The sequence below is a fragment of the Pristiophorus japonicus genome, chromosome 4 (assembly GCF_044704955.1).
Source record: "Pristiophorus japonicus isolate sPriJap1 chromosome 4, sPriJap1.hap1, whole genome shotgun sequence".
NCBI classification, from domain to species: domain Eukaryota; kingdom Metazoa; phylum Chordata; class Chondrichthyes; family Pristiophoridae; genus Pristiophorus; species Pristiophorus japonicus.
Window position 1 is genome coordinate 291,762,406 of NC_091980.1, and position 17,537 is coordinate 291,779,942.

General features: G+C 40.3%; 1 protein-coding gene across 2 annotated transcripts in view; it reads right to left on the reverse strand.

Moving 5' to 3' along the window:
• Positions 1-479: 479 nt before the first annotated feature.
• The window catches only part of ylpm1 (YLP motif containing 1), a 153,884-nt gene continuing 136,826 nt past the window's right edge, over positions 480-17,537 (reverse strand). For both annotated transcript variants that reach the window (XM_070879577.1, XM_070879576.1), the window contains 3 exons: positions 9,181-9,314; positions 7,479-7,657; positions 480-869 (listed from right to left, as the gene is read on the reverse strand). In XM_070879577.1, the coding sequence (XP_070735678.1) occupies positions 7,511-7,657; positions 9,181-9,314 (281 nt within the window). In that variant the 3' untranslated portion in view covers positions 480-869; positions 7,479-7,510. The remainder of the gene's footprint in view (positions 870-7,478; positions 7,658-9,180; positions 9,315-17,537) is intronic.

Genomic DNA, 17,537 nt, shown 5'->3' on the forward strand with positions numbered 1-17,537 from the left:
CTCACTCCTGCCCCATTTCACAGCTGCATTCAGGCAGTAAATGAGGTACATCTACAGCAGATACAAATGGCCAAAAGGGAACCCCCCAAATAAATACTGCGGCAGTAACATTTCTTAGGAGGAGAAACTCTTCTCATTTACTGAAGCTACATTTGTCTCAAATTATTTAGCAGCAAGAAAGCAGTTCATATAACTGGTGCAATCGCGGAAATGATGATCCAGTAGGTGCTGGAAGTGCACACACTCCAGCAACGTGGTACAGTTTGGAATAGTACACTCCTCTTTCAGCACAACTGTGGTGCACTTCTCCATCCCCCACAGAAATCCTCAACTGTGACTTCTTCCAAGTGTTAAAATAAGTTGGGATGGTCCATTGGCAAGAGAAGAATTCAATGGCCAAAATCAAGGCGGACATGATATTTCAAATGAAAAACAGAAATACTGAACACTTAATAAATACACATTTGTTGGAGCCCATGGCGTGCAGACACATGAACTGTTCCATGGTTTCAAGTTAACTTTATTGCTCCTTAAAATTACAGTTGGCATGGACAGAGCAAGGAACAATACAGCAATACAGTATAAAAAAAATACGAGCTGATGAAGCAAAGCCATGATAGCAGGCTCAGAACACACTGGATTACAATTAGTGTGGTTTCAACTTAGTTTTTAATAACACTATCGATTAACTTTTTAAAAAATATTCTCACAGGCTGCTAATAAGAGAAGTCAACCACCAATAGTCTAGTGCTCGTACATTCAGTGTAACAATAAAATAAAACAAAAAACTCAAAGTCTTGTGAAATTTCTTGTCTGCCCAACCTCTATGAAAGATCTCTTCCCAGCATTCTCCACCGTTATCACGGAGCCTAGAGGAAATGGAAAAAATTATTATAATTAATCCAATTAACACTTAAAACAGTAAAGTAGGCTGAAGAAAAGTTTCATTTTATTAGTTATATTATTAACTAGCTGATTTTACAAGTGTCAGCAGCTATTTGCAATTTAACAAAATCAAACAAGATAGTTTTTTTGTCAGTTGCCCCAATGCAGAAAGTGACAAGAGACGATTATATGGGAGCTTTGAAAAATCTCAGAAAAACTTGGGAGAGGATATTATGCAAGAGACACATCATTAGAGGAACCATACATCTCCCTCCCCGCATTAAATTGAGGTTGTATTTAACGGAGAACGTTGTACAAGTGAGTCAGTAACGTACAAAAAACTTCCCAAGTATGGTCCTGAAAATCCTGAGATTGTGGTGCTAGGACCACAGGAGCACATTGTATATACATCATCCCAAATGTTACTTCCTCTCGACAGCAACTACAGGTTAGGGTATGATGCAATACCAGCAGCTTTGATCACCAAGACCAGCGACTTTTAGGCTTACGTGCAAGTAAGACATGTCCTTAATCCTCACTCACGCGGACTAATTGAAAACAGGATCTCTCTGCGAGATGTCAACCTATCCAAGCAAAGTCTTCAGGGAGGGGTGAAAATTAGCCACAAAGGGTACATTCCAGGAACCATACCATAAAATATCTTGGCAGGAAAAGGTTGTTATCCAGTACATGGTATAAAGACGCTTTGCCAACTTCATATGCAGTGTTCGGCTTCCCCATATGCAAAGTAATTAGAAAATTGTTTGCCTTCTGGGAATTGGCTTACAACTCGAGCATCAGATCTGGACTGGGTTCTAAAATGATTTTAATTTTCAGAATTGATTTTTAAAATTGTCCCAATAGTGATAGTCTGGAGCTTTGATTTTCTGCGCCTATTAATCGCGAAGAAAATATTACGTACAAGTTGGGTATAGGTATAAACGGAGTATCAAAGTTTTCCGTTACCAAATTGAGGGGGAAGGGGGAGCGGCAGGAATAATGTATATGGCCATAGCTTAGAGGCAATGTTCCTGTTAATCTTTTTTTTGGTTCGTGGCCTCTAAGTGTACTAAGCTTAAATAAAGGAGACTACAAAGGTATGAGGACAGAGTTGGCTAAAGTCATTACGGTAGAGGACACTAAAAATATTCCAACAGTGGATAGTCAAGGGGCTATGGGGGGGGTGGGGGGTGAGGGGGAGGGAGAAGGAACAATCACTAAGGAGGTGGTACTCAGTAAGATAATGGGATTAAAGGCGGATAAATACCCTGGACTGGGAAAATAGATTAAAGTGTAGGACGGTTGATGAACAGTGCCGTACATTTAAGGAGCTATTTCATAATTCGCAAGAAAAATATATTCCAGTGAGGAGGAAAGGGTGTAAAAGAAGATAGTCATCCGTGGCTAACTAAAGAAATAAAGGATGGTATCCAATTAAAAACAAGGACAAAGTGGTCAAAACTAATGGTAGAACAGAAGATTGGGAAGCTTTTAAAAGGCAGCAAAGAATGACTAAAAAATGATTAAGAAAGAGAAGATAGACTATATAAAAGTAAACTAGCACAAAATATAAAAATAGATAGCAAGAGTTTCTAAAGGTATATAAAAAGGAAAAAGAGTGGTTAAAGTAAATGTTGGTCCCTTAGAGGACGAGACTGGCGAATTAGTGATGGGAAACTTGAAGATGGCAGAAACTCTGAACAAATATTTTGTATCAGTCCTTACGGTAGAGAACACTAAAAATATCCCAACAGTGGATAGTCAAGTGGCTATGGGGGGTGGGGAAAGAACAATCACTAAGGAGGTGGTACTCAGTAAGATAAAGGGACTAAAGGCGTATAAATCCCCTGGACCTGATGAATTGTGTCCTAGGGTCTTAAGAGAATTAGCGGCAGGGATAGTAGAGACATTGGTTGTAATTTACCAAAATTCCCTGGATTCTGGGGAGGTCCCAGCAGCGTGGAAAACTGCAAATGTAATGCCCCTATTTAAAAAAGGAGGCAGACAAAAAGCAGGAAACAATAGACCAGTTAGCCTAACATCTGCGGTTGGGAAAATTTTGGAGTCCATTATTAAAGAAGCAGTAGCAGGACATTTGGGAAAGCGTAATTCACTCAGGCAGAGTCAACATGGATTTATGATGGGCAAGTTATGTTTGACAAATTTGCTGAAATTCTTTGAGGATGTAACGAACAGGGTAAATAAAGAGGAACCAGTGGGTGTGGTGTATTTGGACTTCCAGAAGGCATTTGACAAGGTGCCACATAAAAGGTTACTGCACAAGATAAAAGTTCATGGGGTGGGGGTAATATATTAGCATGGATAGAGGGTTGGCTAACTAACAGAAAACAGAGAGTCGGGATAAATGGTTCATTCTCAAGTTGGCAATCAGTAACAAGTGGGGTGCCGCAGGGATCAGCACTGGGACCCCAACTATTTACAATCTATATTAACGACTTGGATGAAGGGACTGAGTGTAACATAGCCAAGTTTGCTGATGATACAAAGATGGGAGGAAAAGCAATGTGTGAGGACACAAAAAACCTGCAAAGGGATATAGACAGGCTAAGTGAGTGAGCAGAAATTTGGCAGATGGGGTATAATGTTGGAAAGTGTGAGGTTATGCACTTTGGCAGAAAAAAAATCAAAGAGCAAGCTATTATTTAAAGGGAGAAAGATTGCAAAGTACTGCAGTACAGCGGGACCTGGTGCATGAAACACAAAAGGTTAGTATGCAGGTACAGCAAGTGGATCAGGAAGGCCAATTGAATCTTGGCCATTATTGCAAAGGGGATGGAGTATAAAAGCAGGGAAGTCTTGCTACAGTTATACAGGGTTTTGGTGAGTCCACACCTGGAATACTGCATACAATTTTGGTTTCCATATTTAAGAAAGGATACATTTGCTTTGGAGGCAGTTCAGAAAAGGTTCACTAGGTTGATTCCAGAGATGAGGGGGTTGACTTATAAGGAAAGGTTGAGTAGGTTGGGCCTCTACTCATTGGAATTCAGAAGAATGAGAGGTGATCTTATCGAAACGTATAAGATTATGAGGGGGCTTGACAAGGTGGATAGAGAGAGGATGTTTCCACTGATAAGGGAGACTAGAACTAGGGGGCATAATCTTAGAATAAAGGCTGCCCATTTAAAACTGAGATGAGGAGGAATTTCTTCTCTCAGAGGGCTGCAAATCTGTGGAATTCACTGCCTCAGAGAGCTGTGGAAGCTGGGTCATTGAATAAATTGAAGACAGAGATAGACAGTTTCTTAACCGATAAGAGGATAAGGAGTTATAGGGAGCGGGCAGGGAAGTGGACCTGAATCCAGGATCGGATCAGCCATGATCGTAATAAATGGCGGAGCAGGCTTGAGGGGCCAAATGGCCTACTCCTGCTCCTATTTCTTATGTTCTTAAGGAGCTGCGCAGCCCATTCAAAATACAGTTTTCACCATTGGAAAGCTGGCTGCGCAAAAAGTCCAGAGAGCTGTGTGGCCGTGCAACTTAAAGGGAACACTGGTTAGTGGTGTGAGCAGGTGAGTCAAATTCAGTTTAATGTTAATAAATGTGAAATGTTACATTTTGGAAACAAACAGAATTGGAAATGTATACCAAATGGTAAAATTCTCAATGGAGAGGGGAACCGAGATCTAGGGGTATAGATACGCACACTTAAAAGCAGACTTTCAAGTGAAAAGCCCATAAAAGGGGTAAACTAGATTATGAATATCACAAGGGAGTGATGATGATCCTATAGAAAATATTGGTTAGGCCATTATTGGGGAAGTACTGCATGCAGTCCTAGCAGTCCATTATAAAATGGATTGGAGCCATGAAAAAGGAAATGTATAGATTCAGTAAGTTGATAGCAGGGATGTAATTTGATGAAAGACGTGAAAATGTAGAGCTGTATTCACAGTGTAGCAAGGGATCTAAAGAAACGCTAAAATTCATGAAGTGTTTCAAATAGTAGATTTCCACAGGTTGACAACAAGGGGGTGCAAACTCAGAATTAGTACTCGACGCATAAAGGGGGAAATTCCTACTCCACAAAGGGCCATTATGAAATGTGTACCAAAACTACTGACGCTGAGTAAATAACACGAGCGAATTAAACACTTAAAAAAATATATTAAAAGCTATGGGGAAAGAGCATGAAAATATGATTCGAGTAGAGAGCTCATTTGTGGAGCTAGCATAAGTATGATAGGTCAAAGGAAAATTGCCCGGGTATGTCCTGTTCACAAAATGCAGGGCAAATCCAATCCGGCCAATTACCGACCCATCAGTCTAATCTCAATCATCAGCAGTGATGGAAGGTGTCGATGACAGTGTTATTAAGCAGCACTTACGCACCAATAACCTGCTCATCAGCACCGAATCCCCCGCCATCCTGGGGTTCACCATTGACCGGAAACTTAAAATTGTGGCCAGAGGCTGGGTATTTTGCAGTGAGTATCTCACTTCCTGACTTCCCAAAGCCTCCTCCCACCACCTACAAGGCACAAGTCAGGAGTGTGATGGAATACTCTCCACTTGCCTGAATGAGTGTCGCTACAATAACACTCAAAAAGCTCGACACCATCCAGGACAAAGCAATCTGCTTGATTAGCACCCCATCCAGGTCGATGCCTGGTGGTCCGCCGATTTTATTCCTATTGTTTTTTTGTAGCAGTTTGTTACAACTGTGTGGCTTGGTGGGCCATTTCAGAGGGCAGTTAAGAGTCAACCACATTGCTGTGGGTCTGGAGTCACATATAAGCCAGACCGGGTAAGGACGGAAGATATCCTTCCCTCGAGGACATGAGTGAACCAATCCTGTCGTATCTGAGCCTAGCATTGTAATTCCACATTTATTTAATTAACTGATTAAATAAACTGGATACGGGGCCCAGAAGAGCCGAGGGCCCAGGGGCAACACGGGCCTGCCCACACTGCGATGTGTGCGCGCACTTGGTCCGTGCAGCATAGCAGGTCTCCAGTCGTCCTGGTTAATCCTGGCCACTGGATAAAGGCCTAGCTCTGTCAAACCTGTGTGGTAGCTGATGTGCAACGGTCACCACACGTTAAAAAAATCCACGCACAGGCATCTTCCACCCCTTCAATTGGAGTTCAGGACTGGAATATCATTGAAACATCTGTGAACTCATGTGGAAGCAAGTCATCCTCGTTCAAGGGACCGCCTATGATGATAATGATGATGAGGACAGGTCAAAGGGCTTCCTTCTTCCTGTGTTGAAATTTCTATGCTTCTATACCTAATCCCTACTTCTGGTGCCTTTGTCTCTAGACAGTACAGGTTCGACTTCCGAAATCTGGAAACCACAGGACTAAGGCCGTTCCGGATTTCAGGTATCTCCCGATTTTGGAATGTATTTCCAACATCCTGAATTCGGAAACACCCGGGCTAAGGTTTGGGTATTTCCGGATTTCAGAACACTTCGGTCGGCCGTACTCTGGGTGAAAAACACAGCCCGAGAAAAACCAGCATTGCAGCCCCAAGGACGGTGATTAGATTGTTAAGTGTCTTGTGAATGTTTTGTGATTTTTTTACAGTTTATTTTGGTGTGTGTGTCTGTGCGTGTGGGGATTATTTACTGTTGCAAAAAAAAACTATTTGGCTCAGCTGTGACCTGTAGTTGAAGATCACGCCCTCAAATCTGCCACCATGTTCATGATCTACAGGGCTATTGTGATACCCGCCCTCCTATATGGCTCAGAGACGTGGACCATATACAGTAGACACCTCAAATTGCTGGAGAAATACCACCAACGATGTCTCTGCAAGATCCTGCAAATCCCGAGAGGACAGACGCACCAACGTTAGCGCACCATGTTAGGCCAACATCCCCAGCATCGAAGCACTGACCACACTCGACCAGCTCCGCTGGATGGGCCACATTGTTCGCATGCCTGACACGAGACTCCCAAAGCAAGCACTCTACTCAGAACTCCTACAAGGCAAACGAGCCAAAGGTGGGCAGAGGAAACGTTTCAAAGACAGCCTCAAAGCCTCCTTGATAAAGTGCAACATCCCCACCGGCACCTGGGAATCCCTGGCAAAAGACCGCCATAAGTGGAGAAAGAGCATCTGGGAGGGCGTTGAGCACCTCGAGTCTCATTGCCGAGAGCATGCAGAAAACAAGCGCAGGCAGCGGAAGGAGCGTGCGGCAAACCAGACCCCCCTACCCACCCTTTCCTTCAACCACTGTCTATCTCACCTGTGATAGAGACTGTAATTCCCATATTTGACTATACAGTCACCTGAGAACTCACTTTTAGAGTGGAAGTCTTCCTCGATTTCGAGGGACTGCCTATGATGATGATATGAAGTTATTGAATTCAGAATATCAAAACTGATTTTATTCCTTATTCCAACAAATGCAATGATAAAGGCATGTGTTTTTAAAAGGTGGCTGTTCATTTCAACCAGATGCTGATTAGAACTAAAATTACAAACTTGTCCTGGATGCTTACAACTGGATTCCTGTTCCTACAGTCGACCTACTTGATACCATACACGCAGAAAAGAAATACATTTCACAAAACTTTCAGACACAATTTTTAAAACGAATTTGATTTTGATTATTGCTTACCTCATTGTAAAAAACAATTCAAACTTTTTTTCTTAGAAATATTTAGTGCGGTTCAATGCACGCTGGGCTAATTCGCCCTTTTCATCTGTTATTTTCTCCCAATCTGTTTGTCCAACCACAAATCCTATGGCTCGTTTGCGCTCAGCATCCTTCTCTTCTTCCAAGTCTGCCCATCTCACCTAAAGCATATTGGGGGCAGTTCAGATACATATATTATATTCCTCCCCGCCCACCTGTCTTTCAAAGCAATCTGAAATTATGTGCAGAAGCATTCACATATTGGAATTTATTTTACAAGTTAATTTTCCTAATAGTATATTTTTCATTGGTAGATTTATGATCAAGCAGCATTTTGTCATGGTTTGAGGGAAAGGGCTACAGAAAAGAAAGAGCAGAAATAACTCCCTGGCTAAAAATAACATTAAAAATGATATATCCCATCGCTTAAGAGTTGGCATATTACAAAATGAATACAACACAACAATGGTATTTTAACCAAAGCTGTCAACTTTCACACTTGACCCTAAATAGTACAGAACTCTGGAATTAAGAATATAAGAACATAAGAAATAGGAGCAGGAGTAGGCCATATGGCCCCTTGAGCCTGCTCTGCCATTTAATACGATCATGGCTGATCCGATCATGCCGGTCCACTTCCCTGCCCACTCCCCATAACCCCTTAATCCCTTATCGGTTAATTGCTGATGAGACAAAAAAACTACACATGGAACAAGAATAGTTCAGTCTCAAATTTGCTTACTCCATTCACTCTCTAAATGCTGCAATTTCAACTGTATGTGAATTAGTACTTCAATTGTTGGCAAGCTGCACACAACATTTATGGATGAATTCTCCCTCTTTGAAAATTATTTAATTAAGTGTATAAAGGTAACTTTAGTTTTTGCGCAGATCGCAAATGCAATGTCATTTATCAGCAAATAATGGTTTACTTCGTTGAAGGTGCAAATTTTCCCTATTCACAAAAATTATTGTTTTTTTATTTTTATGGCCGGTAGGACCCTTCTTTTGATTTCATTCACTCCCCTTCACATATACATGAACTGTTTCCTGCTGTTCTGACGTGACTTTATTGCACCTTGGGAACATCACCAGTCAACATAAAAGTTATACTTTAAACTCTAAAGTATTAAGCAATACAAATATCATCTTTTTGGAGTCAGTGTGGCAGCACAACACGTTAGGACACCGATGCATAACGCAATCAGTGAAGAGATACTAGTTTGAACTCTTGCTCTAGTAGTTCCCAGCCCAGTTTTGCTGCAAGCAAGGCCAGACATTTCGCCCTGTTGGAGGGGTGAAGGGAAGACAAGAGCAAGAGCTGGTTGCTGCTGGCTTGCTCTTGCATATGTTTCAGGTTGCTGGTAAGAGGCAACCTGCCTACTATTTGACAATGTGCAACCAAATGAGATCTGGACAGAGGGAAAAGAGGAGAAACAGAGGTACTTCATACCCCCCAAAACATTAATCTATTTTGATATGTTTTGTACTGGAGCATGCTTGATACTCAAGATAAACATATGCAACATTTTATGAAATTTGTTTCATATGATAAATCACTCATCTCTTTTGCCAAACCATAATGCTCAAAGGAAGCATTGGCGATATGTATTTCATATATTAAGTAAAGCAAGCACAGCAAGTACACACATGAGCAATTAAGAATTTAAGTTATTTTCTTTACCCGTTTCTTTCCAGGTTCTGAAGAACGAGAGTTATAGTCATCAGGAAGCTGAAGGTAATCCTCCAATCTGTGCGCAACGCTGTCATGCCAGCCTCGCTTCCGTTTATTGCCGCTCCTCAAACCATCCAGCTTGTCTGAACAACAAAAACATAGGCTCTGCCGTCAGGTTTAGGGTGAATGCACGAGAGGGAAAAATATATATATATGCATACATATATACATACATGTATACGGTGTTACAGTTGGGCTCACAGGTGAACACCCTTGCTGTATCTAATGTACAGCATAGGTTGGTTGGCTGTGAAAGTGGTAAGGAATGGATCACTGATGTAGTCCGTTAACTTATAAGGCAGACTCTTCCTGAAACCCATTAGTGTTTTTATTTTGTGCGCCAACACAATTCTCACTGGTTACAAATTCCACATACAAAATTTAACAAGTGAAGAAAATAGCTTTTTACAGTACAGTCTGTACTGAAACATCACAATTTCAAAAAAATAGATTTAAACTGCATTGGATTTAAAATTGCCCCCTCCCCTGTCGTTTTACAAATAGATGCACTGAGAGGACAGGAAATGAATTCACCGTGCTTCAATGGTTAATGTTTTTATTCTTTCACTGAGGTTCAAGCTGAATGTGTCTTATTTTGAGACTGACAGGCGTGTGAAACAGAAACGTCACGTGTGTCTCACAAATGTGAATTAAATATAGTTTGTGCATGCTACTAATTTTTTAAAGCCATATTTGTAGGGAATCAGATAGACTGCAATGAAAGTTACTGGAATTTCAGAGTGCCTTTTAAAAAAATAATAAATACAATGGCAACATCTACTGGCAAGAAACAGTGTGATCTGAAATGTTGCCACGATCCTGTTTCTGTGGCAAACACTTTTCAATGTGACAACCATTAGCATGTAGTTTGTGAGTACAGGTTGAACCTCCCTTATCCAGAACTCCCTTATCTGGAAGCATCCCCGGCCACCTGGTAGCGCATGCGCAGAACTCCGACATGAACAAATTGAAGTCCTTCCTCGCTGCCGACTCCCGCAATCGCTGACCTGACCCCGCGATCCACCGCTCCCCCCATGATCTCTCTGCCGCACTCCCAGCCCTAAGCCAGCCCGCCCGTTGCTCAGTCCCTGTACCATCCAATTTAACGTGACCACCCCTAGTCCAGAAAAATTCTCTTATCCAGAACAGGCCAGGTCCCGAGGGTTCCGGATAAGGGAGGTTCAACCTGTACCTCATCATCAGCAACACTGCACAGCCACTGCTTCACATTCTTTCCAAAATAACACTGAGTAAATCATGAATTAAAACCCACGTGACAATCACCTTGTGAAAGTCTGTACCAAAGGCATTATATATGCCAAACCTAATCCTGTTGGATTAACACTAAATGTGACAAAGTTAAATTCATACTGTAATTGATATTCAAGATGGTTTATAAATCCTATGTTGTTTTACACAAGGAACACTTGCACATCAATGGCATGGTTTCTCAGGCTCAATTAAAGTAGAAGTTGCTGCTTTTTGAAACAAGATGCCATTGCTGCACTGGATGAATGTTTTTATATTCACAGCTCAACTTAGTTATTTCCAATATTCAACAAAATATTACCGTTACATTACAAAGGATATTTGGGGATCTGTTTTAAGTAAGTACATTTGGGAACTCGGGGACAAACCAATTTTTTTTAAATGCTAGAAACAAGGATGAACTGAAAGTATGGTTGAAGGCCGTAAATCTCAAAGGCCTGATAAATGTATGAATTACTTGAATTTCAATCTCAGAGTTTGCAATGTCATTACTTTTCAGTGCAATTACTAACACACACTGCTCAATATGTCATCCTTTTCTACACATAATACAGAAAATTGTGTTTTTCATTTTTGTTTAAATTAAGTGCACTGAAACTACAAACCAAACAGGAATAAAAATGAATAGTCCAAGGTTGCTGGTATCACATTTGATTTACACAACCTTAAAACTGCTGAAAATATTATCAGTGGAGTTTGAGGTGGTTGACTTATTGAATCTGAATATATGCTGCACTGCATATATTCGATGTAAATGAAGATTGCGTCCATCAAAATTCTCAATCACAAGTTTGCTACCACAAGACAATTACCAAGTCTTACCAGTGACTAAACAAGTTCTGTGATTTTAAGATTTACTGAAATAATTCCATTTTAATTATACACAGGTATAAAGTATAAATAATGAAACAAGTTATCTGTTGTGTAAGTTAATCATTTTTATCTGAGCAATTCTTCTTTTTAGAACTATTATCCACAATTTATTTGTGTTGTATGCAAACCTGATTTTAAAAAAAGTACTTCATTTGTACTACTTAATTTTACTTTTTTTTTGTTAATTTCTTGTTCAGCAGGTATAAGGAAATGAGTTTATCCCAATGTTTTCTATTTTTTTCTCCCCCACCTCCTAATCTTCAAATTGCTCCCAGGCTCAAGGCAGCCAGGTATTCTGCTCCAGTGTTTCCGCGTACACTGCTTGAACTTGTGATTAAGAGGTGGATGACCCTCTTTGTCTCAGTTTCTGGGCAAGTGTAATAGCACATGGCTCAATGGCCAGCTTTGGAACTCATCCATGAGAATTTCAGGCAAAGATCTGTATCGTTCATTGCACTTGGTTAGTCACTTTATAAAATAAAATACAAAAACGAATTGGGACATTTCTGAATCAATGCAGAATTACCCAGTCAATCTGAGGAAATAAGATGAAAGTTTTTTTTCCTGTTTAGAATCATATAGTACAGCATAGAAGGCCGCCATTCAGCCCATCAAGTTTGCGCCAGCTCTTTCGAACAGCAATCCACTCCCCTGCTATTTCCCCATATGCCTGGAATTTTTTCCTCCTTCATGTATGTATCCAATTCCCCTTTGAAGGTTACGATTGAATTTGCATCGACCACCCGATCAGGTAGTGCAACCCAAATCCTAACTACCTGATGTGAAAAAAAGTTTTTATTCATGTCATCTCTGGTTCTTTTACTAATTACCTTAAATCTGTGCCCTCTGGTTAGCGACCCTTCAGCCACTGGAAAGTTTATCTTTATTTACTTTATATAAATTCTTCATGATTTTAAATACCTCTATCAAATCCCCTATTAGCCTTCTCTGCTGTAAGGAGAACAACCCCAGCTTTTCTAGCCTATTCGCGTTATTGTATTCCCTCAACTCTGGAACCAATCTAATAAAACTCTTTTGTACCCTCTCCAAAGCCTTCACATTCTTACTAAAGAATTGGACACAATACTCCACAGCTGGGGCCAAACTAGTGCTTTATATAGGGTTAGCATAACTTACTTTTTACTCTATGCCTGTATTTATAAAGCTCAGCGCTTTATTAACTGCTTATATTTGCTTTAAATATAGCTCAAAATTAAGTTTGATTTGATACAGATCTGGTATTGACCCAAATTAACGGGGAAAAACAGTATTTCACATTTTTTCTTGCATTTAATACTTCCAAAGTAAAATTAATGATAGACTCAAATACATATTCTCCCTAACAAACACCTGGGTTTCATTTGGGATTAACTGTAGCACAAAATCCACAAATACTGGAATAGTAACAGGGTAGCGATTATATTTCTAATACATCACACAAATATATATAATCACAGGACATTTAATTGGATGCAAGGGCACTCATTCTATTGGCTTCAATGGGAGAACAGGTACTCCTGAGAGGGCTGAAAAAAGGATTCTACACCGTCGCCAAAAATACAAAATTAGTAACTACACTAAAATTCATGCATCACTTACCTGCACAAAACATTCAATAGTGTTTGAGAACATAACTAGCAAAAATGTTAATGCCTTCTACAGAAAGGAACAATTTCACTGTATTATAATCCTCCCACTATCTCTCATTTTCCAAGCAGTCAAAAATCTTAAATGCAAAAAAAAAGAGAAAGGGATAATTGGGCCTTCAAATCCATCACCATAGGCAGTCCCTCGAAATCGAGGAAGACTTGCTTCCACTCTAAAAATGAAATCTCAGGTGACTGTACAGTCCAATATGGGAATTAGTCGCTGTTACAGGCAGTCGTCGAAGGAAATAGTGGGTAGGGAGTCTGGTTTGCCGCACGCTCCTTCTGCTTGTTTTCTGCTCTCGGCGACGAGACTCAAGGTGCTCAGTACCCTTGCGAATGCTCTTCCTCCACTTAGGGTGGTCTTTGGCCAGGGATTCCCAGGTGTCAGTGGGGATGTTGCATTTTATCAAGGAGGCTTTGAGGGTGTCCTTGAAATGTTTCCTCTGCCCACCTGAGGCTCGCTTGCCGTGTAGGAGTTCAGAGTAGAGTGCTTGCTTTGGGAGTCGTGTCAGGCATGCGAACCATGTGGCCTGCCCAAAGGAGCTGGTTGACTGTGGTCAGTGCTTCGATGCTGGGGATGTTGGCTTGATTGAGGACACAATGTTGGTGTGTCTGTCCTCCCAGGGGATTTGCAGGATCTTGCGAAGACATCGTTGGTGGTATTTCTCCAGCGATTTGAGGTATCTACTGTATATTGGTCCATGTCTCTGAGCCATACAGGAGGGCGAGTATCACTACAGCCCTGTAGACCATAAGCTTGGTGCCAGATCCAAATCCAATCCTTCCATAGAGCACGTCTTACTCATCCCACTCAATCTCCCGAGGACAGGTTTGAAAAAGTTTCTCCACGCCTCCTAAAGGTAACTAAGCAAAACCTTCAGAATATACATCTGACATTTGTATGGACCCAACATCTCATATTCCACACAGCATTCACTGACTCTAGCTTTACATCCTCTTAATCCAGAGTCCCATTCTTTACCGAAAGTTCATGAAATGGATATTCAACACTCCTAGTTCAAGTTAAATAACCTGCTTGCATCCAGTTACTCTAAGGATAAATAAGTAGCAAGTAGATCTGGATTCAAATTATCATGCCTAAAAAGTTTATACCCAATGCAATAAAGCAATTACTTCACTTTAGTAAATAATATTGCCAGTGTTATGAGATCATGATGAATACAAGATTAGGGCTTCCATTTTTGAATTTACATCAACAAAGTCCAATAAACCACATAAACTTTGGTGTTGTTATTTATTTTGACAATACCAATAAAAGACCCAAAAGGGAAAATAAGCTCTCACCTTTGGCTGAAGATTCACAGTGCATTAGCAGAAATAATTCTCCATAAGCTCATCAATCTCATATAAAGTTTAAACCAACTCCACTCACATAACTGCGTAAATAATCTCCCAACCAATATTTTCATTTTAAATCACTTAAATGTGCATTGCTGCACAAATCTTATGTGCATAACATGAGATTTGTTATTGCTCTGTGATGTTCCAGTTCCTCTACAGAGAAACCATAGAAATCCCAAATTCCAGAAAATTACACGCAGGAACATCCAGATTTCGTTGTTGATTATGAAGAGGTGAGAGTTTTAAGTTCACTGGTTTTGCTGAACAGCACTACCCATCAGTGGAAAGAATGCAACCTGTATATCTGAATACTTGTACTTGGGCACACATCAGACTTAAGAAAATAGGAATGTCCAGGACCAGAAAAATCATTGCACTACATGTGGCTGGCCCTAGTGCCTAGAAAATATAATATCCTACGATATCTGTCATACCACTATCAAATTTCTTATGTTCTTATGTAAATTCTTCACCGTGTATTTATCGAACTCCCTCTTGAATTTACTGATAATCAGCCCTCATTTCCATCCAGGCAAGTCCACTCCATACATTCACCATCTTCTGAGTTGTTATATCTAAATCATCTTTTCACCATCCTTCATCTAAGTTTGAGGCTCTGCCCAGCTAATAGAATCTGTGTATGTTAAACATAGTGATGTTTAGCTTGTCTGTACATTTTTAGAATCTTGAATATTTCCTTACGATCTCTGCGATTTCTTTTCTCCAGTGTAAACATTCCCAGCTTCTGCAGCCTCTCCATAACTCAGATGCTTAATCCCAGCTATCAATTCCATGTCTTCCAACCTGGTGAACAAATTTTCTTGTGCCTCCCGTCCGCAAGGTTTGTTACCTATGAAAGAACTCCCAAGAGATCAATAATGTTTGATCTCCCTCCCATTGAGCCACGCCTGTTTCTTCTTATTACAGTTATGTATTTCTCCAGGTAGTTCATCAATTGTTCCTTCAGAACACGTGCCAATATTTTCCTTAAAGTGTATGTTAGATTGGCTGCAAGGTACTTTCCTGGGTTATTTCTTTGCCCCTCTATATATATATATATATATATATATATATATGAGTTATATCCTTTTTGTTCTCCATTGCTCCAACAGTCACCATTTCCAAGAATTTCATAAAGATGCAAACTAGAACATAGCCAATGTCATTAGCTAAGTTGAGTATCTTGAAAACCCTAAAGTGAAATCTGTGTGGACCGAGGGCATTGGCTTTCTGCAATGTCTTCAGTCTGTCCATTATCTCCAGTTACATATTTTTCTTGGAATCATCATCAGAACTAAAGATGGTCCAAGCCAAAGGCGCCTTGCTGAGAATGTCTACATGTCTACATTCAAATGGAAATGAGAGGATGAAAATGATGCTACACATGCCATGATAATCTCTAATTATTCTGAATCAGAATGATGGTGCTATTCCACCAACAGTACTTCTCCGGCTAAGACTTTGCTGCATGATAAAAATCTGCCTGCAGCATTTTGGATTGATGTCAAATTGATGACAGATCAAGATGCCTAGGTTTCCTTGACAACCAATGCAATCCCAGAGAGGTATGGAAATCCAATAACTGTACTCTTAACATTTAGACAAAAGTAACGAAGGAACCAAATATACCATAATGAAAATAGACAAGATGTTGAATATGTAACATTCTGCAATTCTGCTCTGATCAAATCCAGAAGGTCTGGGTAATTTTGAAGAGCAGTGGAAAGATGATGTGTGTCTTCACAGATACACAGTTATATACTGAAACTGTGTGATGATTTCTTTAAAATAAACGATACAGGTCACTTACTTGATGTTTATAAATCATTTTAAAGTTCTCCAGTGAACAAAATTGTACATTTTATTACTGAGGCACCTTGTGTAAGAATGCAAATGAACTTAAAGAAAAATAGCAATTTACTTGTACTTCTTGAATTTAGTATACTGTATTCGCTGCTCACGATGCGATCTCCTCTACTCCGGGGAGGCCAAACGCAGATTGGGCGACCGCTTTGCGGAACACCTCTGTTCAATCCGTAAGCGCGATCCCGAGCTTCTGGTCACCCGTCCCTTCAAATCTCCGCTCTACTCCCACTTTGACCTCTCTATCCTCTGCCTCTTCAAGTTACAACGAAGCTCAATGTAAGCTCGAGGAACAGCACCCCATCTTTCGATTAAGCACTTTACAGCCTTCTAGACTCAACATCCAAGTTCCACAATTTCAGACTATAACATCTGCCCCTATCTTTTCATATGGCAGCTGTTGATGTTTCTGCCAGTCCCACTTACACCTCTTCTAGGTTCATCTTCTGTTTCTTTTCTTGTCCCATTATCATCTCCTTTTGCTTTCCACCAACGTCCCTTTTTGTCATTCAATCACTGCTGCCTTCCACCTTATCACAGAACTTCTTTCCTCTCCTCCCCCCTTTCCCTCCCTCAGCACCTGCTTAAAATCTGTTACATCTCCAACTTTTTGCAGTTCTGACAAAAGTTCATTGACCTGAAACATTAACTGTTTCTCTCTCCATGCTGTCTGACTTGTTGAGTATTTCCAGCATCCGCAATATTTTGCTTGTATTCCGATAAAGAAAAAGATTTCAATTTGCTGTTAAATGAATGAAAGAGTGATCCGAATGTGATACAGCGCTACTACGGGTTGACATCTCTATTACATAGAAATTTTATTCAGTGCGGAAACAAATTGGAAAATAATGGAAAAGAAAAAGATTGCCATTTATATAGTGCTTCATCGCATTACTCTCAAACAACCCAAAGCACTTCGCATACAATGAATTACTATGAAGTGCAATGATTATGTAGGCAACCCAAAAGCCTTTTTGTGCAAAGCAAGATTACACAACCAGTAATGATAAAAATGACCAATGAATCCAGTTTTACTTAGGTGGTGTTGGTTCAAGATAGAATATGACTTCTTTGGAAGTAATGAAAAGCTTGATACCTGGAAAGACCTATATGCACAAGATATTGAGTATCATTTTGGTTAATGCCAGAATTCTATAAGGGTAAGCTAGGGAAAGAATTCACAAAGTTGGGACACACTACCTGTACACTTGTGCCTGCCAGCAATGAAACTTTGAAGACAACTTAAGCATTGTTTTGGCTCCATGAGGTCACAAAATCTGCCACTTTCAA